We start from the raw sequence: 27,153 nt of genomic DNA, 5'->3' as shown, positions 1-27,153 counted from the left end.
CATTATTTGAAAATGATTTAGAAAAGGTTTTGAAAGGACAATTTTATTATTGTTAATGTCATAATATGCTATATATAAGAATAGTACTGAAATTATTACCAAATAAATGATTAATAATACGAAAACTAATACATATATTATTTTCCTAAATACATCGCACGAAACTATCAAAAAAAAAGGTGTTATAGTGTAGGTTAGGTGAGCTCACTGAAGGAGACAAAACTAGAAAACTAACAAACATCAACAAATTCTGGGATTATAAGCTAAATAGTAAATACTACCATTTGCCAGCTGGTTCCAGTGATGATGTGAAATGTTACCAAATAACTGCCCCCATCAAACTTTTAAATTCTTTTTAAACAGCATGTTTTTGCAGATGAGTCTAGTTATTGATAACACTTTGATTGTAATTTGTAGTTTTGGCTTTCTGGCGGTGGCATTGCTCTAAGGTAGACAACAAACTGGTAGAAGCAGCATTTGTTTGTTTGTTTATTTGCCTTTTCTTCATTTTTGGGAATTGTTAATAGATAACATAAAATATGAATGAAATATTTTAACAAGAAACAATAATGGAATTAAGATAAAATTTTCACTCTATTGGTCTACTCTCTTAAAAATATTTACTTTGGTCAACTTAGCCATATGGTTTAATTAAGTTTAAGTTGAGACATCATTTCCACTTCAGATAGCTACGTATAAAATCTTGACAAGTTCAAATTAAAAGTATTCAACAAAGAGACTTCCCCTCTATAGCATGCAAATTACTGTTAGTAAAATATCATCAAAGGTCGTGGGCTTGTAACGCGATAAATAAGATTTCTTCATCCGAGCAAAGGTTTGGAGTCAAGCCTTGAGAATGAAAAAAATTATGGTAGGAACGCTTCCTCATTTAATAAGCCTTACGCGAGACGAATTCGAATTTATCAGCTTTAATGCAAGTACTTGACACCAAATAGAAAGCCAAAAAAAAAATATATTAAGTAACACCACTCCATAAATACAATTAATAGCTAGTGTCTCTTTTAACTACCCTGAGTTGAATTGTACACATGTAGTTGGTAGTATTATGTATTTCTGTTCTTCTATTCCTGAGATGAACAAGGCAAATATTTTTTCCACCAATTTCTCATTAGCTTTATTTCTTCTAATGTCATTTAATTTATTACTTTTAATTAATGGGCTTGTTTTTTTGTTTTTGTTTTTGGGTCAAAAGGAAGAACTGAAAAATCAATAACTGAACTAGTATAGCATTTTACGTTTTAATATCTGTTAGATAAATCCAATATACTCTATAAAGTAAAAAAAAGAAAAAAGAGAAATACAAGACAAGACTATTGGACCCGTGAACACGGTCCTTGGACTTTTCTCTTGATGATAGAAAATGAATAACGAGGACTTAAAAAAAGAATTAAAAAAGGAAAAAAAACAAAGAGGAAAAAAATACCAAGAAGGAATTTTGATATTTTCAAAAGAAAACCAGGCACAAGAATATTTTGAAATTCAATTAGGAGAATACGACTTTGTAAAATTCAGTATCCATAAGTTGTATAACTAGTGATTTAATGCATTGTAGAAGTAATCTGATTACTGTAATCTTTTTATGAATTATAAAATTATATCCCCTATTTCCGTACTATTGTCTTTGAAAAACTCTTGCTACCTTTGGGATTTGAAGAACCAAGCAAATTCAGTAAGGTAAGAAAGACAAATAGCAAAATAGGATGTAGTGCGAAGTTAAAGCAAAAGTTATAATACGAGTGTATTAATTAACCATAATACAGAATGTTTTTCTCAAAGTAGATATTTCAAGATAAAGTATTTATACTTATCCATTATACATTAAGTATTTCAGAATTAATATCTTATCTTAGAACTAAACATTTCTATAGTTATATTGTTGCTAATAATCAGATTACTTTTTCAAAATTTTATCTTGATTGTGCTTTAGTAATATGGGTCTAATATTTTGGTAGTATTTTGAAATTACCATGTTAAACTTTGACACTAATTATCATGCCATTGGTGTTTATATAGCAACTTTCCTAATTAAACTTTTGTTTTAGCATTTTGTTGTAATTCTTTCTTCTTTTTGTTTTGGGAATATTTTGCTGTAAATTCATTCCACTAGATAATACGTCAAATTTCAATTTCCCATTTGTAACTTGCTCCAAAAGCATAAGGAGCAATACCATTTGATTTTTAAAAATTCTCTAAAACTGTAAGAACTAGATACTCCTTAAGGGGTCGTTTGGTACGATGGATAAGTAAAATTATCGTGGTATAAAAATTTAATACCGCCTTATCTCTTATTTAGTTATTAATTCAGGGATAAATTATACCTGGATTAAAAAAAGTATCGGGATAACTTATACTTGCTAGCGGATGGAATCTCAGAATAGGTTATCCCTGGATAAAACAATAAAATTGACAATCTCAGCATTAATACAACATACGTAACAATCAATAAAAAATAATACCAGGATAACTAATTCCAGTATAATTAATCCTAACATAACTTGTCTTCAAACCAAATGACCCCTAAGTATTCATTGAAGTGAAAACTATAGATTTTTTGTGTGAACTCAGTGTATAATTTTGTAAATTTTCTCAAAAATAAAATTTTAATATTTAACCTACATGGAGAAAATTGCGGAACATCATAGTTAATAAATCAAAATATTTAAGAAGAATCCAAAAACATATAATTACAAAAACTATTTAATTATACAACTTGTTACACCTCCACATAAAATTAAACGAATTTAACTAAACCCTAATAATAAAACCAAACCAGTAACAAACAGTAAAAAAGCCACCTGAATAGTCACTTCTTATCTCGTTATACTCACACTAGTCAATGGTCAAATGCTATAGTACAAAAAAAAAAAAAAAAAATTATACTTACACATTACATACATTCACTGCATTTGTAACATTCCATATTAACAAAAAACAAATTCTCTCTCTTTACTTCTTCCTCTCACCCACATAGTGAGAAATAAAACCTAGTCAGTAGGATCTGCTCCCGCGGTTTAGTTCCCTGTTTGCCCTTTTACGCGTTTATTCCCATTATATTTTCTGTTTGAAGATTTTCTCAATTATTGTCCTTCTATTGTCCCTCTGTAACACACAAAATATATAACATATATTCCCAACACACTAAAATTGTGACGCTCTTTTTTAAGGAATTCCCAAGAAACCAGCCAATACAACTCCATAGATTAATCTTCTTTAATATTTGTTGTTAGTATAATACAATACAAACACCCAAAACAAGTGTAGTAAGAAAACAAGATAAGGAAAGGAAAGGAAAGGATAGATAGAGTACCAAACTTTTCTTTTCCTCTTAGCTGGTTTCTTGATTTTTCCTTTTTTCCCCCTTTTTGTGGGTTATAGAGATTTAATTGCTACCAACTCTTTGTGGGGACATAACACTGAGGAGGAGGCCACCATTACTAATTTCTGGGCCCCACCTCAGTTCTTTGCTTATATTGTTACATACAAGAAAGAATCACACATGATATGCAAGTTGGTGTTTTGTGATCTTAACCTATATCAATAACTAAGGGGGGTGGGGGTTGAAAAGACACTATTCTACATCACCCACCTTCACTGGGTTAACGTTGGTTTTGGTTTTGGTTTTGGCTCTTTTTTTTTATGTGTCCACATTTCAATACTATTCTCTTAACTCGTGTCATTGTAATACACTGTTACCACTTCTTTCTTTCTTTCTTTCTTTCTTTATAGTACCACTTCCAGCCAGATTACAGTCAAGTCTTAGCTTGTTGTAAAGAAAGAAACTACTTTTATTTTGTATTTTTCTTTTTCTTGTCAAACACCATTATATTTTTGGGTACTTTTTATTGTGTAACAATATTGTATTATTGTAGTTTATTTCTGGGGTTTTCTCCGTTTGCCCTTTTTTAATATATTGTGCATTTATCAATGTTGGGGGTCTTTTAGTTTTGGGTATTTTCTGATGGGGGTTACTATACTCTGAGTTTTCCAAGATTTAGTTTTTAGTGTAAAAGGTGGCTCCTTTATTGATTTTGGGCACTGAAAGGTTGAATCTTTGAAGTGGGGTTTCTGATAAATTTCAAGATTTATTATTTTCTGGGATTTTGGATTGTGAAAAATGGCGATGAATACTGGAGGGAGGCTTATTGCTGGTTCACACAATAGGAATGAGTTCGTGCTGATCAATGCTGATGAAATAGGAAGGGTAAGTCTCTCTAAAAATCCTTCATTTTTTTTTTATATTGTGAGTTTTTCAGATACTCATTTGCCCTTTGTCGGTTCTATTTGTGGTGGGGATTAATATTTCATCTAATTAGGGTTTTTGGCAAAAAAAATTCTGTTTTTTTTTTGTAAGTAAATTTTCTGCTCTTTCTTTAGTTTCTACATCTGGATTTTTTGGTTCATTTGACTTGGAGGAGATTTGTGCTGGGAATGTATTTTGCTCTTCTACTTCTTTTTCCCTTTGTTTTCATTTCTTTCGTTGATTGGAGGAGTTAATTTCAGCTGTACTTTTGTGATTGTTAGTTTTCCTTGATATTCGTTGAACGTTTAATTTGAGTGGTTTTGGACTATTTCTTTTATTATATATTATTGAAGGCTTTAGCTTTTTTTGTCTTATATTTTGTCAGCTTTTGTTTACTAATTGGTTTAGGCAAATTTGTTAACCTATGAAATTACAACGGTTCATTCTTTATTTTTCTTCAATGTTCTTATGTTTTTACCCGTCCTTGTGATTTTAAGTTCTACTTGTGGATTATTTTGAAATGCAGCCCGGCTTTTTCTAATTTTGTTTGAGGCTTCTTGTTCTTAGCTTTAGTCTATTTTCCTGCTGTATCAAATGATCTTTGTTACTTTGTGAATAAAAGTCAACCTAAGTTTTTCTCTTTGCACTGGTGATTGGATGCTGACTGCAGTAAATTTTTTGTTGTGGATGATGTTTCTGTTGTCCAGATAAAGTCAGTGCGCGAATTAAGTGGACAAGTTTGCCAGATTTGTGGGGATGAAATTGAAATTACAGTAGATGGAGAGCCCTTTGTTGCTTGCAACGAATGTGCTTTCCCTATTTGTAGACCGTGCTATGAGTACGAAAGAAGAGAGGGTAATCAAGCTTGCCCTCAGTGCAAAACTAGATACAAGCGAATTAAAGGTATGCGCATTTTGCTGTTTTATGCGAACCTCAGAAGAAGCCCCAGCTGAGTACATCGGAAACATTACATTTATTCAATATATATATGGGTTTGATTTCAGGTAGTCCGCGTGTTGAGGGCGATGAAGAAGAAGACGACATTGATGACATAGAACACGAGTTTGATTACGGTGTTGGGAGTTTAGGTCGCCAAGGTTCAGGTCGAGTTCCCTCTGTTTATGGGGGAAGTGGTCATACCGGTTCATATGAAAATGCCACGTCGTCGAGACAAGATTCATCTACTCCTGGAATAGAAATACCTCTTTTAACCTATGGCGAAGAGGTAAATATTTATCCCTTTAAGCCTTTAATTTGAATAATGAAAAGAAGAAAAGCGATCACTTGAATAACCTGGAGGATGTATAAGTCTAATATTTTCCATTTTCACATTCCAGGATACTCAGATTTCATCTGATCAGCATGCTCTCATTGTTCCTCCATCTACTGGCTCCGGAAGTGGGGTTTATCCAACTCCTCATACCGAGTCATCAAAGTCCTGTAAGTTATTTTAGCCTATTCTTATTGTGTATTCTCTCGATTGTTGTACCTGATTACATGAGAGTGATGCAACACTTTTCTGGTGTCATAGTGCATCCAAGGCCAATGGTTCCACAGAAAGACATTGCGCTATATGGCTACGGAAGTGTTTCTTGGAAGGACCGAATGGAAGAGTGGAGGAAAAAGCAGAATGAGAAACTCCAGGTGGTCAAGCATCAAGGAAATGGTGGTGGAGGCTTTCATGGGGATGATCTGGATGATCCTGATTTGCCTATGTATGTAAATAATTTTAATTTTCCTTTTTTTGGTGGTTCAATTGGTAAAAGTGCGAAGGGAAACTATGCATGTTTTTTAATAATGAACGCAGAATAAAAAGTACGATTGTTCTTCCTGATATATAAATACTGTCATTCTAACTCACTAATGTTTCAGTGAATTTTAAGCAAGATTTTCTTAAATGCTCTTTCTCTCAGGATGGATGAAGGAAGGCAGCCACTATCTAGAAAGTTGCCCATTTCTGCAAGCAAGATAAGCCCGTACAGAATTCTAATCATACTCCGTCTCACAATTCTTGGCCTCTTCTTCCATTATAGAATTCTTCATCCAGTTAATGATGCATATGGCTTGTGGTTAACATCGGTTATTTGTGAGATATGGTTTGCTGCTTCATGGATTCTTGATCAGTTCCCAAAGTGGTGCCCGATAGTGAGAGAAACATACCTTGATAGGCTTTCACTCAGGTAGGGTTCAGCTGTTATAATGTTTTGGGGTCTACTTGAAATCGAGGAGATCTGCAGATTAATTTATCCTGGACTTTTGGGATAGCCTTAATGGGTTCATTGGTTTTTAGAGAATCTGTTGTGTATTCACATGTTTTATCATTTCAGGTATGAAAAAGAAGGAAGGCCTTCAGAGTTAGCTCCTGTCGACATTTTTGTCAGCACAGTCGATCCCTTGAAAGAACCACCATTAATCACTGCAAACACTGTTTTATCCATTCTTGCTGTGGATTATCCAGTGGATAAAGTTACATGCTATGTGTCAGATGATGGTGCTGCTATGCTTACTTTTGAAGCCCTTTCCGAGACATCTGAATTTGCCAGAAAATGGACTCCTTTCTGCAAGAAATACAATATTGAACCCCGTGCTCCAGAATGGTATTTTTCTCTAAAGATGGACTATCTGAAAAATAAAGTTCATCCTGAATTTGTAAGAGAACGCCGAGCCATGAAGGTTTGTAGGACATATTAATCTATCTGTTTCTTTTGACATGCATCAAAACCTGTTTCAGGCATTTAAGTTTGTTCCTTCTATATGGCTTGATCTGAATATGTTATATTTATGGCTTGCAGAGAGAATATGAAGAGTTTAAAGTCCGCATAAACGGTCTAGTGGCAACTGCTCAAAAGGTTCCTGAGGAAGGTTGGACAATGCAGGATGGAACACCATGGCCCGGGAACAATGTCAGAGATCATCCTGGTATGATCCAGGTAAGAGCAATTTATTGTCATGGATTCACTGTACAACTAACTGAGACTTCTGCTACCTTCAAACATAGTCTTTCTTCAAAAATTCTGTTGGCAAGTTATACATACATTGCCCTTCTAATTTAATTGCAATTTTATTATGTACCTCTTATTTATCTTTCCCCGGTCATTCACTATATCTTCTCTATCTTCCCATAATTTCCACCAAGTAACAGCACGGATTCGGCACTCAGTGTGTTAATTAAAAAAAAAATTCCTGTCCCTGCCACGGACCATCAAACACTATAGTCACTAGTCAGCTAGGATATTCTAGATGAAGCCCAGGGCATAGACAGCTTCTGAGCTGCAATTTCCGCTTCTTCCAGGATTACACTTGAAAAACTATCTAGATCTTTCATTTGTGATGTTCAAAGGTCATAACAATATGCATGATTAACAAGAAATGGATGTGACCTCTCATCAACATAAAGTTTAGTGGAATGCTCTAAATTGGGAATACCAAAGATACTAGGTGCTATATTTCTTTTATAACTCTGTTTTTCTGATTAACTCTTCTATAGGTATTCCTTGGTGAAGATGGTGTTCGAGATGTTGAAGGAAATGAGTTACCTCGCCTGGTTTATGTTTCCCGTGAAAAGAGACCTGGGTTCGATCACCATAAAAAAGCAGGCGCCATGAATGCTTTGGTAATTCAACTGACCTTATGTTTCCTAAAATAGGGAAACAAAAAGAAAATTCTTATTCATGAAAAATAGGGTGTTCTGATTTTGTCAATGCTGTCTTTCCTTCTGGTATGTAGATGAGGGTTTCAGCAGTCATATCAAATGCTCCTTACCTGTTAAATGTTGATTGTGATCACTACATCAACAATAGCAAGGCATTGAGGGAAGCCATGTGTTTCATGATGGATCCCACCTCAGGAAAAAAAATCTGCTACGTGCAGTTTCCACAAAGGTTTGATGGGATTGATCGTCACGACAGATACTCAAACAGAAATGTCGTATTCTTTGATGTATGTATATATACCCCTTGTTGCATTGACAAGATTTGAATTCTTAATCCATCTAGGCAGAAACTGATTTCTTGAAAATCTTTACAGATTAACATGAAAGGTTTAGATGGTATACAAGGACCAATATATGTTGGTACGGGGTGTGTTTTCAGAAGGCATGCACTTTACGGATATGATGCTCCTGCCAAAAAGAAGAAACCAAGCAAGACCTGCAACTGCTGGTCCAAATTGTGCTTTTGCTGTTGCTGCTTCAGATCGAAAACCAACAAGAAAGGGAAAACAAAGAAAGAGAAGAAGCCAAAGCACAGGGAGACATCAAAGCAAATATATGCTCTTGAAACAATTGAAGAAGGAGTTGAAGGTTAGACCGTTATGCTCTTAATGAATAATAGTTGTCATTTATGCACTGATCAGTAGAGGTGAAAAGACTAACTTATGTTGCTGCATTACAGTAGCAAACGTGGATTCACGCCTGGCTTCCCAAGTGAAACTAGAGAAAAAATTCGGGCAGTCTCCTGTTTTTGTTGCCTCAACGCTTTTAGAAAATGGTGGTCTTCCAATGGAGGCCAGTACCTCATCACTTTTGAAGGAAGCCATTCATGTTATTAGCTGTGGTTACGAAGATAAAACAGAATGGGGGAAGGAGGTAAGACCCATTCATTGCTTTTTTGTTACGGAAGAATGTAGTAAATTTGGTTCATTAACTCTCATGATATCCATTCATTACTTTTTTGTTACGGAAGAATGTAGTAAATTTGGTTCACTAACTCATGATATCTTTAACCTTTTAACCAGGTTGGGTGGATTTATGGCTCCGTCACGGAAGATATCTTGACTGGATTCAAGATGCATTGCCACGGATGGAGGTCCGTTTATTGTATGCCTCAGCGGGCTGCTTTCAAGGGCTCAGCCCCTATTAATCTTTCGGACCGTCTCCATCAGGTTCTTAGGTGGGCTCTAGGATCAGTTGAAATTTTGCTGAGCAAGCATTGCCCAATCTGGTATGGATATGGAGGTGGATTGAAATTTCTGGAGAGATTCTCTTACATAAATTCAGTTGTATATCCTTTGACGTCCATTCCCTTGATTGTCTATTGTTTCTTACCCGCCATCTGCCTTCTCACTGGAAAATTCATTGTTCCTGAGGTAACTCATTTCTCTTGTTCCACTATTGACCTGATAAATCTTTTAAAAAAGAATTACTGAAAAAGCAATGATTTAGAGCATATATATCTTTCATCGGCTTAACCATATATTTAGAAATGCTTGTTTACATGCATTTCATAGCATTAGTAAGACACCTAATGATACTTCTGAATACTGAGGATCGCACTTCCACTCCCATTTTCTGATCATTTATTTCATATTGACTTCCAATTTCCTAAATAACTGAGGTAGTCCGCTAATCGTATGTTCAAACATCTGCAGATCAGTAATTATGCCAGCATCTTATTCATGGCACTCTTTATCTCTATTGCTGCCACCGGTATCCTTGAGATGCAGTGGGGTGGTGTTGGTATAGATGATTGGTGGAGAAATGAGCAGTTTTGGGTTATTGGAGGCGCATCCTCGCATTTTTTTGCTCTCTTTCAAGGATTGCTCAAGGTTTTGGCTGGTGTGGAAACAAGTTTCACTGTCACATCCAAAGCAGGAGACGACGGGGCATTTTCCGATCTCTACATCTTCAAGTGGACATCATTATTAATCCCACCTACGACTTTGCTAATAGTGAACATGGTTGGAGTAGTGGTTGGCATCTCAGATGCAATAAATAACGGTTATGATTCTTGGGGACCCTTATTTGGTAGGCTATTCTTTGCCTTGTGGGTTATTATTCATCTTTACCCATTCCTTAAAGGATTGATGGGAAAGCAAGAGCGAACACCAACCATAGTTGTTGTATGGTCGATTCTGCTTGCTTCAGTATTAACCTTGTTGTGGGTACGAGTCAATCCGTTTGTCTCAAGAGATGGCCCTGTGTTAGAAGTCTGCGGATTGAATTGTGACGATTAGTCTAAAATGATCCAGCAAGCGATTGTTGGGATTTCCTTTCGCGGCCAGACATTTGATGTGTAGTACTGTGGGAGGGTTTTGCAGGAAGAGATATTAATGTATACAAGGTGGTAGAATAAAAAGAGAGGAGTATAGGTGAGAAGTCATCAGTGTAGATATGAAGTAGATGGAGCTGACACATATTCATATTGATTTACAATTTGTTCCATTTATTCTTTTTTGTGGAATACTTCTTTTTACCTTTTGGTGTTCCGTCTATTTGTCAGTGAGTACATGCTAAATCTATCTCTAATTTTGTCAGCTATTTTAGGGGCATTAAATTTGTATACTCTTTATCTAAGAAGGTTGTATGTTCTGCTTTGTTGGACTTGAGACCCAATGTTTTGTCTTTGGTTATCCAAGTTTTGAAGGCTTTGTATATCAGAAGACAGATTAATGTTTGGTGAAACATATTCTTGTGGGGAACCATTCTTGAAGGACTAAATCTGAAGTTCTGGCTTGTGAGTTGCGTGTGTATCATCTCTGCTCATTATTTTACACATAAAGATGTGAATACTCATAATCTATGTTGCATGGACTCTTCAAATATGTTGTTGGGTGTGTCGGATCCTCCAAATTTAGTGTATATCTGCATCAGATTTTAAATCACATCATATGATTTGCAATATCTCCCACCAATCATAAGTTATAAGTATATGCTTATAAATGGCCTAACCAGATAAGGTTTTATCCATAAAAATTGAATATCCAAAGTGCAAGCCACATTAACTCTTGCATAGATTAACAAGTAAAGGGCGCAAGTATTGAATCAAAAACTAAATGTGTTTGAGTTATAAAATAAAAATATGTGTAAGTTCCTAAAGTGATGAATTATGCTCCCTTTTAGCTAGCCCAGTAAAAAAAAATACTGCTCCACGTCTTTAGAATAATATGGAAAATATACGGGTAAAACAAAAATAAATTTACACGATTTCAATACCTCATGTATAATCCATTATATTGCTTTTTAATTTCTTTTTTAATAGACGATTAGAATCCTAATCAAAAGGTAAATCATATATCTGTCTTTAAATATTACAAAATAATATTTACTTTGTTATTTTCTTAAGGGTGCAAATCATTTACACACCCAATTTTGTTTCAAAAATTAAACTCTGCCTTCAATTTTGAACAATAAATCTGCAAACATAAAGGACTATAACTGTCTCAGGTACATATTTAAAGGGCTTTTGTGCATCAACTCTCAAACATAAGGACTAGTTTTGTCATTTTCTCCTTTTATTCCAAAGCCAAAAACCCTTGTACACTGGTTTCAAGTTTCAACCTTTTCTTCTTCGGCGATTGAACGGCGAAATTGCTTCTCTCCATTTTCTCTGGTGAAATTGTAGTTTTCATCTCACGTTTACAAGTTAATTTTGCATTATTTATTTGTCTGATTTGTTTTACTTATAATTTTTGAAGGGGAAGAAAGGAGAAATAAGATTTGACCAAATATGGACATGAAGGAAACAAAGATGGATTTTAAATCGATACTGAAGGAGGTCGAATATCTGGGTAAGTATTAGGTCTTACTTCAAATTGACCAAAACCTAAATTTATTTGTATTTTACCTTTTGTAGAGCATGTTTCTAACATCCTATTGATCCTTTGAAATTGTAAACTGGCTGATTTTTTTTTTTTTTTTTGTGATTTGTTAAACTGAAACATTCAATTGGTTTTTATATATTCTCTTGTTTAAGATTGAAACTTTAAGTGCACTTGGCTGAGTTTTATGCGGGTATGATAGCGTCCTGCACCGGGCATGAGGTTGTGGAGGAATTGAATGGTAGAAAGCGTTTGCGAGAGTCTAGACCTTCTGAATTGTGATTAAATTCTCTAACTAGTGAATGCCTGCAAATTTTGAGGAGGATATTTAGGGTAAGAGGAATATGAGCTGAGGTCAAGACTGGTACAATTTAGCTTTTTTCCCTCTATGAGGACAGTATCCTTAAGTAGGGACGTGAAGGAGCTTAATACAAACGTCTCAGGACCCAATTCCTTTAGGACTGAACCCAACGCTCAGTGATAAATGTCTTTTCTTAATCTGGTTACTAGCCATATGAAGCAATTTTTACATTCCTTTACCCGAGATGATGGTAACTATTTTGTTTATGGATAGAGTGCCATCCACTTTTTCTTGACATAGAGGTAGCGCTCGAGCCACATTTTCTTTAATCGATCAAAGCAAGCACATCTGTTAAAACATCATGTTCATTTGGAAGTGGGAAACTCAAATGCATGACAAACGTATACAAGGAAAGGACAGTGATGCTGCCCAGTTACGGAGGTATAAACTATAAGAGCTAACAGTCAATACATTGGATCAATCATTACGAGAAATATGCCAAGAGTTAATCAACTCTGATTCATGTGAGTCAATTGTTTTTGCCCAAGTGTAGGCTACAACGGACTCTTTGTTTGATGATCCAATGAAGCTGGGGTTTCATGACACGAAACAGTGAAAGAGATTTCTAAACAAGTAAAAGTGAAAGTTGGCAAGTTAATCAGGCTGACCAGCTATCGTTTATTTGTTTTTGGCTGTGGGTGACTGGGTAAGGATTCATCAGTGCGCTTGAAGTTGGGCGGTGGGTAGGTCATTATGGGTAGACTCATGTTTGTTAAGGTGAGGTAGAAGCAGGCAGTGGCTGCTGCTATCATAAGTGACCAATGGGTGACAAGATAGTGGTTCTCAGTTTCTTATCATAGGAAGATAATGGTTCTCAGTTATTTACCGGCTTTTGTGACATTTTTCTTGATTTAATCTTGGGTTTCCTCAGTAATCTGGAGTGTATATTATATGACTAATGTGATAGCTTAGAACCATCATTAGAAAAAAAAGTCTATTTTGTTCTCTTTGACCGTAGTGTTATGTTGGCATAATCAGGATCTTGTCACAGTTGATACAACTCTAAAGTAGACACATTTCATGCATCTGAACTCCATGGCAGGGTGACATGTTCGAGGAATTATTAATACTGCTGAGATTCTTACTTTGTCCCAAAAAGAAAGAGCTACATGAGAGATAAGTTTCAGAGGAGAGGAAAAGGAGAGAAAGAAAGAGAATGTGAATATTCCCATTAATGAGATAACTTAGTGGTGAAAAGTAAAAGCTACCTTAGTACTTTCTATTTACAGCAAAAATTATCTTTTAATAAACAAATTAACTAACTATTAAGTAGCTTTCCTACTCTAATTCATTGGTGACATTATTTGCATCGAAGCTTATAGTTATTCCTTTTCCGTAGGCTTCAACATCTTAACACATGGTAATACAAGTGGACAGTGCAATATAAACAATCATTGTTACTGAAGAAAAAAATGCTGTGATTCTAGATTGTGACTATTGATAACACTGATTCACTGGCTGTGTATTGCTTTTATTGTTACAACCCATGGTCTTTATCTCATCATAGATACGGTCAACTGTTCGAATGTTTAAAACCCAAACCATTCATTGAACCAGAAATTTGAGTAGAGCAAAAAATCATTGGTTTAATTATCAGGCTGCAGTGTTATCAAAGGCGAAAAGCGCAAAAAAGCTCTAAGGTCCATCGGACTTTAAGCGCAAATAAAGCATGGGCTTTAGTGAAGAAAGGCGCAAATGGAGAAAAAATAATAAATATGCATATGTAATCCAAGACTAATAATTATAAGCATGAATAACAAATATATGGATAAAGAAATTAATTTTTTTTACAATAAAGTAAAATATCAATTGTTTAGGTCTGTCTTCAGAATTACGCTCATTAGCAAGAAAAAGTATGTCTTAGAGCGTTGATGACAACACTAAAGCGTCTGCTAAGCGAGGCGAAACACTCAACATGTTTTGAGCCTCGCTTTAGGGCTTAAGCGCGCCTTTGATAACACTGTCAGGTTGATCACACAATCAAAATAATGCATAATAAACATCTCATACATTGCAACTGTAAGTTTTATCCTTCAAATACAAAGCAACTGAAGTTGTACGTATTTTCACGGTGCACATATCGGAGGAAGAATATTATCCACTATCTTATATAAAGAAGGTAGCCCATGTAACTTAGTTGGCGAAGGTTCCGATGCACCGTAGTATTGAATATGGTATTCATTCATTTTCTCCAGTCTTCCTTGGTTTATATCACATCCCATAAGGCATTAAAACTTATATCCATCATAATTCTTTCCAGTGCCAACACATTTGTTCTTCTTGTGACTTTGACAGCTTCACTATCCAGGTCTCTGTCTTAGACAGCTATAGCCCATAGCAGTACTTTACCAAAATTAAAATGCAACAGATTCATCAGTTTTAGATTTCCAGTTGAACTGGATGTGCTTGATTAGTTTCGTTGAATATAGTAGTTTTTCTAGCAAAGAGTTGTCAAAGCATGACTAAACTGGAGACTTGGCTGTTTGACTTTTATACTAGTCCTATCGGGGTGTCAACATTCTGCTGATGGGAGGAGCTTTCGTAAAATATGGTAATCTTTACTTTGTAATTTACTTGGTTGTCTAAGAGGGATGAGAATCGAGCTTCGTGTCTTTCACTTTTGTAATTTACTTGGTTGTCAAAGAGTTTTCAAAGCTTGGCTGTTTTCATGTATGGCATGCTGTATATGCGTTTTAGCTGATGTTAACTGGGATGCTGTCTTATGAGAACAGATTTATTGCTTGATTATTTTCTTGGATAGGTTGGCACTGACTAGGTTTTCTATCCTATTCTCAGGCTCCGCGCATATGACATGGAAAGAGAAAAAGGAGTTGGAGAACAAGAAAATAGTTTCGCTTGGTGGGAAGGTGAGACACAGCCTTTATGAAGAATAACATTGGCTATAGTAATATTCTCTGCAATTTTTTTTTATAAATGCTGTAATATTTCTGGATCTGTTAATAATATTCCTGGTAATTGCGGCAGCCTCAGAAGAAACAGAGGTTACCATTAAGTGTTGCACGAGTAATGATGAAGAAACAGAAGGAAAGGGAGGAGAAAATACAAGAAGAGGTTGAAAACTTCTGCTTTCTTTCAAGTTGCTCACTCAAAGGTCCCTTAACATAAGTTGCTAACTTATTTGTCTCACAGAATTTGATACTTGGACGATTTGGGGGAAACAGTAGTAGTAGTTCAAGAAAAGCAGCGGGAAGGCGCAGACCTGAGGATAGGGTGCTGAAATCAACTGAAGGTCACTTCAGAAATGGGGTGCTTGATGTTAAGGACTTATTAAAACCTTCTGCACCAAAAGCACCTAAAGCATTTGATGCGAAGCAGTCTTTTGCTAGTAAAGGGAAGAAGAAAAAGGGTGGTAAAAAGAACAAGGGCAAGAAGAAAAAGGGTCCTGGTAAGAAGCGCCATTAAACATGGGATAAATGGCGAGACCTCCTTGTTTTCTTTATATTTTTAAGCTTTAGATTCCAGTGTAGTAGATTATATCTCTAATATCTTAAAATTTTGTTGTAGTCTCCTGAATTTTCTGTGTTCTGATGATGAGTGTAGTAATGCTTAATGGATGTACACTTTTTTGGTGGAAGAGAAAGTGAACATTAACTGACATCCCTTGTATGTGTTTTATCGAGCAATACAATGTCAATTCTCAAGTGCACTGGTGTCCACTTAGTGGATTAAATCGACTGCCTTCGTCTTTGGAGTAAGTGTAATTTTGCTGTAAGTTAGTGTTTTCACTTTCTACGTCTTTGGAGTAAGTGTGATTTTGCTCTAAGTTAGTGTTTTCACTTTCATTTGGTTGAATATTTGATTTGTTACTGTTCTGCTTCTACTCTCTAGTGAGAGATGCTGTATTTTAAAACTGGCGAATTGGTAGAATTTATGTTAATGCAGGCACAACTAGTTACACTCAAAATAACGGAGAAATTGTGGCAGTAATGTAGTCTTAGAGTAACAGATGAGGTGTGTGCTGTTTTTCAAACTTTTGAGTTCATTACTTTTTTGACAAGTACGTTTCAACAGTTAACAATATTAGATTCAATATATGTCTTATTAGATTCTGATTACTGCAGCGCAAATGGTTGACTCCAACCAAAAAAGTGCTTACTAAAAGAGTACTTTTTGCGTTCCAGAAACAAACCCTAGAAGGCTATGAATTTTCTAAATATTCACGACAATTTGGAAGTGAGTTGGATATATCTTTTGTTGTAATTTTCAAACTTCTCAATTGTTCAATCATTTGGAGAAAAAGTGGAATATAGTCACATACACTGTTCAATTTGTCATTAGGACAGTGTATGTTATAGTCTTTTAAAAAAAGCTGCTATAAGCTCCGGTTGTGCTTCTCTGTCGTTATGTCATGTACCAACAATGTGAAGAATAAACTTGCAATACTATAAAGAAAAAATAAGGTACGGGGTAATATTATTATATAAAAAGGTATGGTAAAAGATAAACTAAGACTATTTAATAATAAAAAAAGGGCAAGATAAGAGAAAAAAATAAGATAATGACGCGACCACACCGAATCGGTCGTTCCATAAAGTAATATTTTTTGTGGTTAACTAACGACGGATTTAACGATATACTAATAATCAAAACAAATTATATTTTAAATAACAATACAGTACAATACAACAGGTAACCGAACAAGATGTTAGTATTTATCTTTTAGAAAATGTCCAAATTTACCGATACATTTTTTACTATGGTTTAAAATTGTCATTCATTATATTTTTGGTTGAAATTTTGTTAGGAGTCAAGATTAAAACAAGATTTTTTTCTTAACAATAGGATAAAATTAGATCCAAAGTGTTCAATTTTAAATAGTACAAAAGTAAATTTGACCATCTCTTAAATAAAAAAAAAATGTGGTTTACAAGTTGGAATTCCACTACAGCAGCACCAATGGCAAGGTTAATCCGAAACATTTTCTTTCACTCTTCCACCATTTCCCCACCGGTACCGCCGCCGCTCAAATTCCACCACCTCCGCCGTATCCACGCCGGCAACAGCTTATCTGCTTCCGCTTCAGTTCACAGTAAACCTCGGAAAAACAAAGTAAAAAAGGTGGAAAAGACCAGTAATAGTAGCGTAATTAACCAAAACAAGCTTTCACAAGTGAAGCGGAGGACTCGGTCGGAGAAAGAGCTAGATGAGGAAACCTTCCTGAAGCACTATGGAAATGACAACTCTGCCCCCCATGTCCCTGTCTTGCTCGGCGAAGTTTTGGATGTTTTCGCCTCCGCCACTCTCCGCTCCTTCCTTGATTGTACCCTCGGTGCCGCCGGACATTCCTCTGCTGTTAGTACTTTCCTGCTTCTACACTTGTACTTTGTTCTATATTTTTTTGTCCTTTTTGAAAGGAGAAAATTTCTAATTTTCAATTTTTTTAATTTCTAGATATTTAGCTCGTATGGTAAATAAATAAAATTAAGTGATATCATGTTATTTATATCTCGTTACATTCGTGTTGTGGAACATAACTTTGCAATGACTTTGTTGTTCCAATGTAAATGTACTTTGCATTTGTGTTAACAATATAATTTGGACAATGTAACAAGCAGGTATAATTTGGTTACTTGCCTGATTTATTTTGAGGTAGTGATTCTACTATGTTAAATTTCATGTATATACAGATAATTCAGGCTCATTCTGAAATGCAAGTATATGTTGGGCTTGATGTCGATCCCATTGCATATCAAATTGCTCAATCTCAGCTGAAGGGTATCCTACATAAGGAGTCTTGTGACACGGCTTTTGCCTTGAGAGTGCATACCTTTTTGAAAAATTTTAAGGACGTCAAGTCCGTGCTTAGTGAAGTTGCAGACGACCGGTTAGCTTGTGGTGTTGATGGGATCTTGATGGACTTGGGTATGTCATCTATGCAGGTTTGCTCTCGAATTACATACCATTGCAAAACTTAAACCTTTTTATGCCTGATAAATGTTGTGTTTGCAAGCTCTGTTTCCTAGATTTCTGCTTCCTGTGCCTCAACGTGTCATTCTTCTTCTTTGTGTATGAATTGGCTGTAAATGAGAAAAAATTCACTAAAGTTTTTTTGCATTTAATTTGAACTTGTTGAAGAGACAATTAAAAAGTCCGTTCTTTCTAACTGCTTAAGCTTTTAGATGACATGATTACACACTTCAACATGGTATCAAGGCAGGTAGAGGTCCTGGCTTCAAGTCTCACCACCACCTATTATAAAAATTAAATTTTCACATAGGCAATGAAAAAAATGAAACTGGCACGTGAAGGGGTATTTTTTTTTTTGATGAAGTAATTGTTTTCATTAACGGCATCAAGAAGATGCATAAATTACAAAAGAGTCTAGCAATTGTTAGCTCCTTACAAATGTTTATACTAGTACTAGGGAGCTAACAAAATTCAAAAAACTATCAGGGGAGTCAATAGGGGATAGATAAGCCCAGTTATACAAATACATGAACCATCTGGCCTTGAGTTTGTGAGGAGAAGTTGATACTCCATCGAAACACCTGCTGTTTCTTTCATTCCAAATGCTCCAAAAAATAGCTGCTGATATCATCTTCCATACTTTCCTGATGTTGCTATCAACTTTCTAACTCCAAGACTTAAAAGCATCCCTGATATTATGTGGCATGACCCATCTAAGCGCAAAGAGTGATATAAACATATTCCATAAATCAGTTGCAACATGGCATTGAAGAAAAAGATGACTGTGAGTTTCTGCCTCCCTCTGACACATATAGCATCTATTCACAATCTGAAAATTCCTCTTGGCTAAGTTATCTTGTGTCAGACAAGCCTCATAAAGTGCAGTCCAGTTGGAACATATGACTTTGGGTGGCAACTTGATTTTCCATATTAACTTCCAAGGCCATTGGTTAGTTATTACATTGTGAGTTCCTGCTAACTTGTAGGCTGCTTTGACCGAGTACTTTCCTCCATCTGAACTACCCCATTTGAAATGGTCAGGTTCTAGAATGTTTCTTGAAAAATTGTTGAGTGATGAAAGAATTCTGAGCAGATCCTCATATTCCCAGTCTTGCAAGTTCCTTCTAAAAGTTATGTTCCATGAGTTGCCCTCTCTGCACTGATGAACTGTTGAGTTTGGATCAATAACCATTTGAAAGATAGCAGGGTAGTCATTCCTTAGGAGTGTGTTGCCTAGCCATTTGTCCTTCCAGAATTTTATTTGCTGTCCATCTCCTACTGCGAAGTGGTGGTTTTGTGAGAACTCCTCCCAGAGTTTGCAGATGCTCTTCCAAACTCCAACTCCATGTGGTGCTCTAGATAGCTTGGTGCACCGGTGGCTTTGGGTTCCATGCTTGGCACTGACAACTTTCTTCCATAGGCTCTGCTCCTCTTGTGTATATCTCTATAGCCATTTCATTAGTAAGCATTTGTTGTGCAAAGCTTATGTCCCTGACCCCTAGTCCACCTTGGTGCTTTGGCAAGATAACCTTAGACCACTTTACCAGGTGAAACTTATGACCATCTTTAGTCCCTTCCCATAGAAAGTTCCTTTTGATCTTGTCAAGCTGCTTTAGGACCTTACTAGGCAATGGAAAGAGTGACATCTGGTAGGTTGGGATGCACACTACTGATTAGAGTTAGTCTTCCACCCATTGACAAATACTGCAGCTGCCAAGAAGCAAGTTTCTTTTCAAATTTCTCAATGACCCCACTCCATATAGCTTCTGACTTGAACTTTGCCCCTAGTGGAAGTCCCAGGTAAGTAGTTGGTAAACTTCCATTATTGCAGCCTAAAATTCCAGCCAAGTCTTCTAAATTATGCACCTCATTAACAGGGTAGATTACACTTTTGAGCATGTTAATGTGAAGACCCGAAACAACTTCAAATATAAGAAGGGTTAGATTTAGATAGAGCACTTGATTTCTGTCTGCCCCACAGAAAATCAAGGTGTCATCTGCGTAGAGCAGATGAGAAATATTGACTGTGCTTCCTCTCCCAACATCAAAACCTTTCAACCATTGCAGATGCTTAGCTTTATCCAACATCCTACTGAGTCATTCCATTGCTAATATGAATAAGAATGGTGAGAGTGGGTCTCCCCGTCTCAATCCCTTCTGTGGAGAGAAAAAACCGACTGGGCTCCTGTTGATTAGAATGGAGTACTTCACAGTGGAGATATTGAACTTGATCCATTTTAACCATCTTTCCCCAAATCCCATTTGCCCGAGAATGGAAATGAGGTAGGTCCAGTTCAGTTGATCAAAGGCTTTTTCTATGTCCAGCTTACATAGGATCCCTGCATCCCCTTGCTTTAGGATATTTCTGCTCGTGCTTTGTCGATTCTAGTATAGTTTACGATATCGTCCCATAGAGATTGGTTAATCTATGCTCACAGACTTGTAATTTTTTTACTTATATTTGAGAGAATCAAATTGGTGAAAAACTGATTTTTAAAATTATAAATTGCTTGAACTAAAACAAATAACTTTAGGAAGATTTATATTTAAGAATAGTTGTGAATCATTGAATTCACTTGATAATGTTATTATAATAAAATCTCAACTTTTATATTTATTTCTCTAAAGAATAATTGATTCTTGCTAACACAATTATATTTTGTTCACTAAGAAATAACCAATTAATAACACTCCGTGAGGTTATGTAAATTAATTGAATCAAAACTAGTGACGATTAAAATGAAATATTTCTCTTGCTTGAATTGTGCTAACAACAACAACGACAATATACCCAGTATTATCCCACACTGTGGGGAAAAAGGGCAGCCCGGTGCACTAAGCTCCCGCAATGCGCGGGGTCCGGGGAAGGGCCAGACCACAATGGTCTATTGTACGCAGCCTTACCCTACATAATTGTGCTAAAAGGTAGTAAAAATTTCGTGAGAATATTTTGATTAAAAATCAATAATCTTGCCTACAACAATTCCTCCTTGAGAATTAAAACTGAGGCAAGCAAGATTACGACCCTAAAATAATAGTTTGCTAAAAATTACTTTCACTATGTTATTTTATTCATTAGTTATTATATATTAATTTTGCTCCGTGAGAATTATAAAATTAATATAAGAATAACTTTGAGATTAAATACATGATAATAGATTAATTAAGAACTATCATTCCAGCGCAGTATGAAATGTACATAGAAAGTTTCAAGCCAAGAATGTGATAAAACTGAGATAATATTATAAAATATATCAAGTTTCATCAACTATCCCAACAGAAAGAAATTACTCCATTATGGAGTATGAATAATTAAAAAGGATTTTAAAAGACTAGAAATATTTAAAAGATTAACGAAATAATTTTTACTACAAGAAAAAGACAAGGAAGAGACCAAGACTAGTTCTTGTGTCTTGCAAAAGATTGGATATATATTTTTTACATAGTGAGCTTGCTATTTATAGGAAAAGATGGCACTTTATTACTTCCTGCTTTGGCCAAAGTGAGGTTATTTTGGTATCGGTGAGATTACTTTGGCCAAAGTAGCTTCTTTCTTTCATTTCCCACATGTCACATTAGCAACTTGACGTCTTCTCTACTATACGGATGAACATGTTTTGACCAATATGGGTTATTGGCAAAAGTGACTATCTTTCTCTCCATTTGACTTCTAGCTTTATCTTCCTTTTTCTTTTTCATGTATTCTTCTCCCTGCAAGATTTGTTAAAACAATACGAGAATAGAATATAATTTATTCATGTTTTATTTCAAAATCTTATTTTGTTTTTTACATAATTTATATCCATCACCATCTGTTGGAGTAATATTTGGAGACTATCAGGATTCTGATTTCTGATTATATTATCAATGTCTTGAATTTATTCCATATATTATTCAGGTAAATGATGCTGAAAGAGGTTTTAGCGTGCTGAAGAATGGACCTCTTGACATGAGAATGAATCCAAAGGTAATTTATTTCCAGATTTTGTGTGAATTTGACGCTCATTCTGATTTCTGTAGCGCTGATGCTTGTTTATGCTGCATTGCGTATTCGTTCATGTTTCTAAAATTTCTATGTTTACTCTTTGGAGAACTATATTGATTTTGGTGATTGTATTCATCTGGTTTAGTGGATAGTTAAATTCCTCGAGATTCATGTTTGCTCTTTGGTAAACTGTGCTGAATTTGAGATTGTATTCCTCTGGTTTAATGGGTGAAAATTTCTACAACAGATGCATAAAACATCGTCTACGGTTGTATTTGTCGTCCTTCCTTGTAATTTGTAACTGTTAAGTATATCTGCTTGTAATTGGTAGAGTAATCATTTGGTGTGTTTCTCTTTGGGAAATTTGTTGGGATAATCATAGAGGTGGGTTCTAGGTCTTTAGACAACTTGAAGAGGCAGTTCAATAAAAAAAGTTTCTTAGATATCTTTTTAGTAGTAGATGTACTGAATGCTGGGAAGTTTGAAGTACTCATTACTCAATGGTAAAATTGTCAGCATGGAAACTAATGGGAGATTACTGGTTTTCTGGAATTGAATTAATTAAGGATCAGGGTGAATTCAATCATTCTGTTGCGGTAGAAGTTTGCGGTAAGGATTGAAAAACTATAAGTTTGACCGAGGTAAAAGGCCTCCCCTTTTTCTTGTGCATAAGATTAAACATGGATGAACTTATTGAACTCTGATAGTGAGCAAAGGCTATTTCTGGTGGCATCCTTGTTTGCACAAGTACTCTCATACATGCAAGAATGTGTAAACGAATTTTGATCTACATATGCATTAAGCTGGTGAATCACATCATACACTGTTGAAGGGTTAAAAATTTTGTTTGACATCTCTTTTCGTTCTTTTTCTTACCTTTTTTTTTTCAGTGGTCACTGGTCATCAATGATGCACATAAAATTTTACATAAATTATCAGTTATCGTGATTGCATCCTATTTAAGTCTTCATTGTTGATATCGCTAATTGTTTGACTTCAAGATATCTATTTCAATAGACATTTCTCTGTCCTATACTTTCTATAGAAAGTTCATAGATGTGGAAAAAATGGTTCATGGATTTTTCCCTGATTAACTGACACAGGACTGTGACAGGCAACTCTGAAAGCTGAAGACATACTGAATTCTTGGCCAGCTGATGAATTAGGACGAGTTCTGCGAGATTATGGAGAAGAAAGCAATTGGTACTCTCTCCAAAACAGAATTGTTAAGACTCGTCTACATGGAGGGTTACATTCTACCAGTGAGCTGGTAGACCTTATTCAGAATTCAACTTCTAGGACTAAAGGTGGTTATCTCTTCCAGGTGGCCTTGCCTCAATTCAATAATTTAAATTTGTCTGAAATTTTATGAATTTCTTAACTATTACAAACGAGGTTTGGTGTGATAGGCACTTTTTCATACTTAATAATCTCTGCACATGCTTGTCTATGGAAATGGGAAATGTGATTATACTTTGGTTCCTTGCTTAAGCAGGAAGGCAAGGTTGGATTAAGACAGCAACTAGAGTTTTTCAGGCTTTGCGAATAGCTGTTAATGATGAGCTCAAGACACTGGATGATTCCATCCGTGCTTGTTTTGAGTCTCTCAGTTCTGGTGGAAGGCTTGCCGTAATTTCATTCCATAGTTTGGAGGACAGGATAGTAAAACAGGCATTTCTCAATATTATGAACTGCAGCGAAGTTGATGGAGGTGGGATTGAAGATGAAGAAGGGAAGCGCTTATGTGAGCTGAGGAAAATTAATCTTGATACTGTTAAAGAAGAAGCATGGATAAAACAAGTGATACAAGGACAGAATGGAACTATCCTTACAAAGAGACCCATAACACCATCTGAAAAGGAGGAGGCATTAAATCCTCGAAGTCGGAGTGCTAAACTACGAGTGATTCAAAAAGCCTGAAGAAAGGTGGATGTCATAGACGTAGCGCGTAGTGGACCTTGTTGAGATTTTCTGCTCTCAAAGATGAGGAGCTCTATCAATTGTTTCGACATCTAAAGTTAAGTAACCACAGCTTATTCTTGATCGGACTTATTCATCAGGCATAATTGTCCTCTCAAGGAAGCCTAATGAAGCTCCACCTCTTCTGGGGACTTGTCATACAATTTAATGATTCAACAATTAGCTACCACATTCCAATCAGCTTGTCATCATATTTTTCCATCGTTGTGTATCAAGAAACCGTTGCCAACTGTCAGCTAAGACCGGAGATAAAGCTTGAAGGTTCGCTTGATTTGTTACATTCAACAACAAGCTCGCCATAGGCTACCGGTGATGCCCAAAGTGCATATTTATTGTATAGGGGACTTATGACTGAGGAAAGGTATTTTTTCTACCTTATGTAACATGTCGAAGGAGTTTTACTATCATTTCAAGTTCTTAAATATAACTCCTAGTAGCTTAATTTATCCCAAGGGTTTGAGTATTTGAAATCCATGTTCTTGATATGCAATTTCATAGCATGATGATCTTGATCTATGCTTTATTTGAAGCGTCTCAGTGCAAGCTTTGTATATTCATAGCATGAGAATCTTGATCTATTCTCACTTTAATTGGTGATTCTTAAACTTAAAGTTAATTTGTTTGTTTTGATGCAAACAACTAGTGTGGATTGGGCACATTGCACACTTCAAAAGATACCTCCACTGTCGTTAGTTCACTTCATTAATGATGTTAAACAGCAAAAGAATGTCATGTTTATTAGATAATAATTTTACGGCTACTTTTTATATTTCCCAGAATTTATTTATCTTTCTCTTTTCAATTTACTTTTATTTATTTTGTTTTATCAATTTCAGAGATAATGCAAATCTACATTTCGCTTTTAAAACGATAACTTCTCATTTTCATAGAATAGCTAATGCTATAAATATACTAGTAGTCAAGGTATTCATTTGAAGAAACTTGTAAAATAGACAATTTCAATGTGGAGAAAATGTTCTCTGCCTGAGAAAAACCTTTTTCGGATCACTTTTCCAATGCTTGGATACATCTGCTTTTAAATTTCAATACTAAAATTAAATTTCTTTCCTCTTCGTATTTATTCCGATGGAAAAATTTGAGTAAATTTCATGAACCGTTATCTAACTTTGAGTTTGTAACACAAAAGTCACTTCTCTATTTTTTGTCACATAAAAGTCATTCAACTTTGAGTTTATAACACAAAAGTCACTTTTTTATTTTTTGTCACATAAAAGTCATCCAACTTTGATCAAGTTAACTTAAAAGTATATATTATCTGAATTATATATTTTGTATTGGAAATTTGCCGTGACACTCTAAAATAAGTTAGTTACATTTGGGATAATTTTAGAAACCTCCCTCCAAATTTTGCTAATCTCTGTTGTGGTTTGCGGATATTGCGTTTACTTTACTTATTTTGATTATACTTTAGTAATAATTTTGTTAACTCATTAATGTAAAAAATATGATTAGACTACTTTGACCTTATTGATTTATACTCATTTGTTTGGTGAATTTTATAAACACCTTTTTGAATTAGCAGAAGAGTCAGCATCAAACAATTCAACGACAAACACAAACTCTACGAGCTCGATCTATTCCCATGATTTTAGCCTTTTAGATTGTTACAAAGAAATCAAAATATGGAAATAAATATAATTTCATAAACCACACGGGAGACTAGTGTTACGAAGAGAAACATCAGGGAATGTCTCTAAAATTAATCTATTACATTTAAAATTTTTTATCAAGCTAACTATTGTGGAGTGTCATATCATATTCCGGTACAAAATATAAAAATTCAATTGATATTTACTTTTTAGTTAGGCCAAATTCAACTTGGTCCCATTTTTCATTTTGTCACTCTATCTCAACCTTGTTTCATTTTGGCCCTCTAACTCTATTTCTTATGTTTTATTTTAACACAAAAGCTGAAACCAGTGCAAAAAAAAATATAGCGCGTGTGTATACACAAATCTGAAGTGTAATAAATATCCAATTAAATGTTGCTCATCCTTGTCAAACAGGTCAATACTAAAATACCCGACCCAGATTTCTTGGTGTCCATGATATTTTCAGTTCAACTTGAAATCCACAAGAACAAATATCCATTCCATTATGAACAAATAATTTTCTTTGAGATATGGATTCACTTCAAATTTCAAGCTTATATGAAATAAAGGATGAAAAAAATCAGGTGGCAACATTTAATTGGATATTTATTACACCTCAGATTTGTGTATATACACGCGCTATATTTTTTTGCACTGGTTTCAGCTTTTGTGTTAAAATGAAATATAGAAAATAAAGTCGGAGGGCCAAAATGGAACAAGGTTGAGATATAGTGCAAAAATAAAAAACGGAGTCAAGTTGAATGGGTTGTATATGTATTTGGCCTTTTAGTTAACTTGGTCAAAGTTGGATGACTTTTATGTGATAAAAAATAAAAAAATTACTTTTGTGTTACAAACTCAAAGTTGAATAACTTTTATGTGACAGAAAATAGAAAAGTAACTTTTATGTTACAAACTCAAAGTTGAATGACAGCCGGTGAAATTTACTCAAAAAAATCAGTGTTGATAAATATTGTAAATAGTTCATGAAATAACAAAAAAAAATCCACTTTATGTAAAATTTATATGTGCTGTTGTAAACATAATATTAATGTCTATAAATGAAACTACCATATATAATTCATATTTTCGGTAGCGTTTAAACTAGTAGTTCACTTATACTTTCAGAATTCTTGGTTTTTCCCGAATTGAAACAGAGTCTAAATAGGATTCTTTTTAAGGAAAAAAAAAAGGGAAGACAATAAAGTTAATTACGTAAAGAGCTTCTTCGTTTCAATATTGAGTTGTATGTTTATAACAAAATGTCCATAAAAGAAACCAGCAAATTATTCGGTGGTGTTTGAACTAGAAATTCATTTTAGTTTTCCAATTTTTGTAGTATTCCGAATTGACAACAATTTACCAACAAAAAAATAGAAACAGAAACAATGTTAATATTTTGTAAAGTGTAAGTATTTATTCAAGGGGGTGGAGTGGGGTTGGGGAAGATTTATGAAACTCGTTCCTAAGAGGTTTAGAATTCCTTCTC

General features: G+C 34.9%; 3 protein-coding genes across 3 annotated transcripts; all 3 read left to right on the top strand.

The window, feature by feature from the left end:
* The first annotated feature begins 2,940 nt into the window (after nt 1–2,940).
* LOC107760381 (cellulose synthase A catalytic subunit 2 [UDP-forming]) lies at nt 2,941–10,711 on the top strand. Its single transcript, XM_016578420.2, has 14 exons — nt 2,941–4,222; nt 4,969–5,164; nt 5,266–5,486; nt 5,599–5,701; nt 5,793–5,976; nt 6,175–6,441; nt 6,589–6,934; nt 7,054–7,191; nt 7,749–7,874; nt 7,988–8,200; nt 8,288–8,561; nt 8,653–8,846; nt 8,996–9,346; nt 9,629–10,711. Exons 1-14 carry the CDS (start codon nt 4,136–4,138, stop codon nt 10,211–10,213), a joined length of 3,285 nt encoding a protein of 1,094 aa, XP_016433906.1. The 5' UTR covers nt 2,941–4,135; the 3' UTR covers nt 10,214–10,711.
* A 744-nt stretch (nt 10,712–11,455) lies between these two features.
* Nucleotides 11,456–15,820, top strand: LOC107760380 (uncharacterized). Its single transcript, XM_016578419.2, has 5 exons — nt 11,456–11,589; nt 11,675–11,767; nt 14,955–15,025; nt 15,144–15,230; nt 15,309–15,820. The coding sequence occupies exons 2-5, from the start codon at nt 11,707–11,709 to the stop codon at nt 15,579–15,581; spliced, it is 492 nt and encodes a 163-aa protein (XP_016433905.1). The 5' UTR covers nt 11,456–11,589; nt 11,675–11,706; the 3' UTR covers nt 15,582–15,820.
* Nucleotides 15,821–16,925: 1,105 nt separating this feature from the next.
* On the top strand, nt 16,926–24,563 carry LOC107760379 (uncharacterized). Its single transcript, XM_016578418.2, has 5 exons — nt 16,926–17,471; nt 17,807–18,058; nt 21,985–22,053; nt 23,186–23,378; nt 23,567–24,563. The coding sequence occupies exons 1-5, from the start codon at nt 17,037–17,039 to the stop codon at nt 23,989–23,991; spliced, it is 1,374 nt and encodes a 457-aa protein (XP_016433904.1). The 5' UTR covers nt 16,926–17,036; the 3' UTR covers nt 23,992–24,563.
* Nucleotides 24,564–27,153: the final 2,590 nt, after the last annotated feature.

This window comes from Nicotiana tabacum, chromosome 13 (assembly GCF_000715075.1).
Source record: "Nicotiana tabacum cultivar K326 chromosome 13, ASM71507v2, whole genome shotgun sequence".
Lineage (NCBI taxonomy): Eukaryota > Viridiplantae > Streptophyta > Magnoliopsida > Solanales > Solanaceae > Nicotiana > Nicotiana tabacum.
This window is presented reverse-complemented; position numbering and strand designations above follow the sequence as displayed.

Coding starts and splice junctions, on each gene's coding strand:
- LOC107760381 (XM_016578420.2), top strand. CDS start 4,136: ATGGCGATGAATACTGGAGGGAGGCTTATTGCTGGTTCACACAATAGG. Junction 8,201..8,287: donor GAAATGTCGTATTCTTTGAT/GTATGTATATAT, acceptor AAATCTTTACAG/ATTAACATGAAAGGTTTAGA. Junction 9,347..9,628: donor GAAAATTCATTGTTCCTGAG/GTAACTCATTTC, acceptor AAACATCTGCAG/ATCAGTAATTATGCCAGCAT.
- LOC107760380 (XM_016578419.2), top strand. CDS start 11,707: ATGGACATGAAGGAAACAAAGATGGATTTTAAATCGATACTGAAGGAG. Junction 11,768..14,954: donor GAAGGAGGTCGAATATCTGG/GTAAGTATTAGG, acceptor TCCTATTCTCAG/GCTCCGCGCATATGACATGG. Junction 15,231..15,308: donor AGGAGAAAATACAAGAAGAG/GTTGAAAACTTC, acceptor TTTGTCTCACAG/AATTTGATACTTGGACGATT.
- LOC107760379 (XM_016578418.2), top strand. CDS start 17,037: ATGTGGTTTACAAGTTGGAATTCCACTACAGCAGCACCAATGGCAAGG. Junction 18,059..21,984: donor TGGGTATGTCATCTATGCAG/GTTTGCTCTCGA, acceptor TATATTATTCAG/GTAAATGATGCTGAAAGAGG. Junction 22,054..23,185: donor ACATGAGAATGAATCCAAAG/GTAATTTATTTC, acceptor GGACTGTGACAG/GCAACTCTGAAAGCTGAAGA.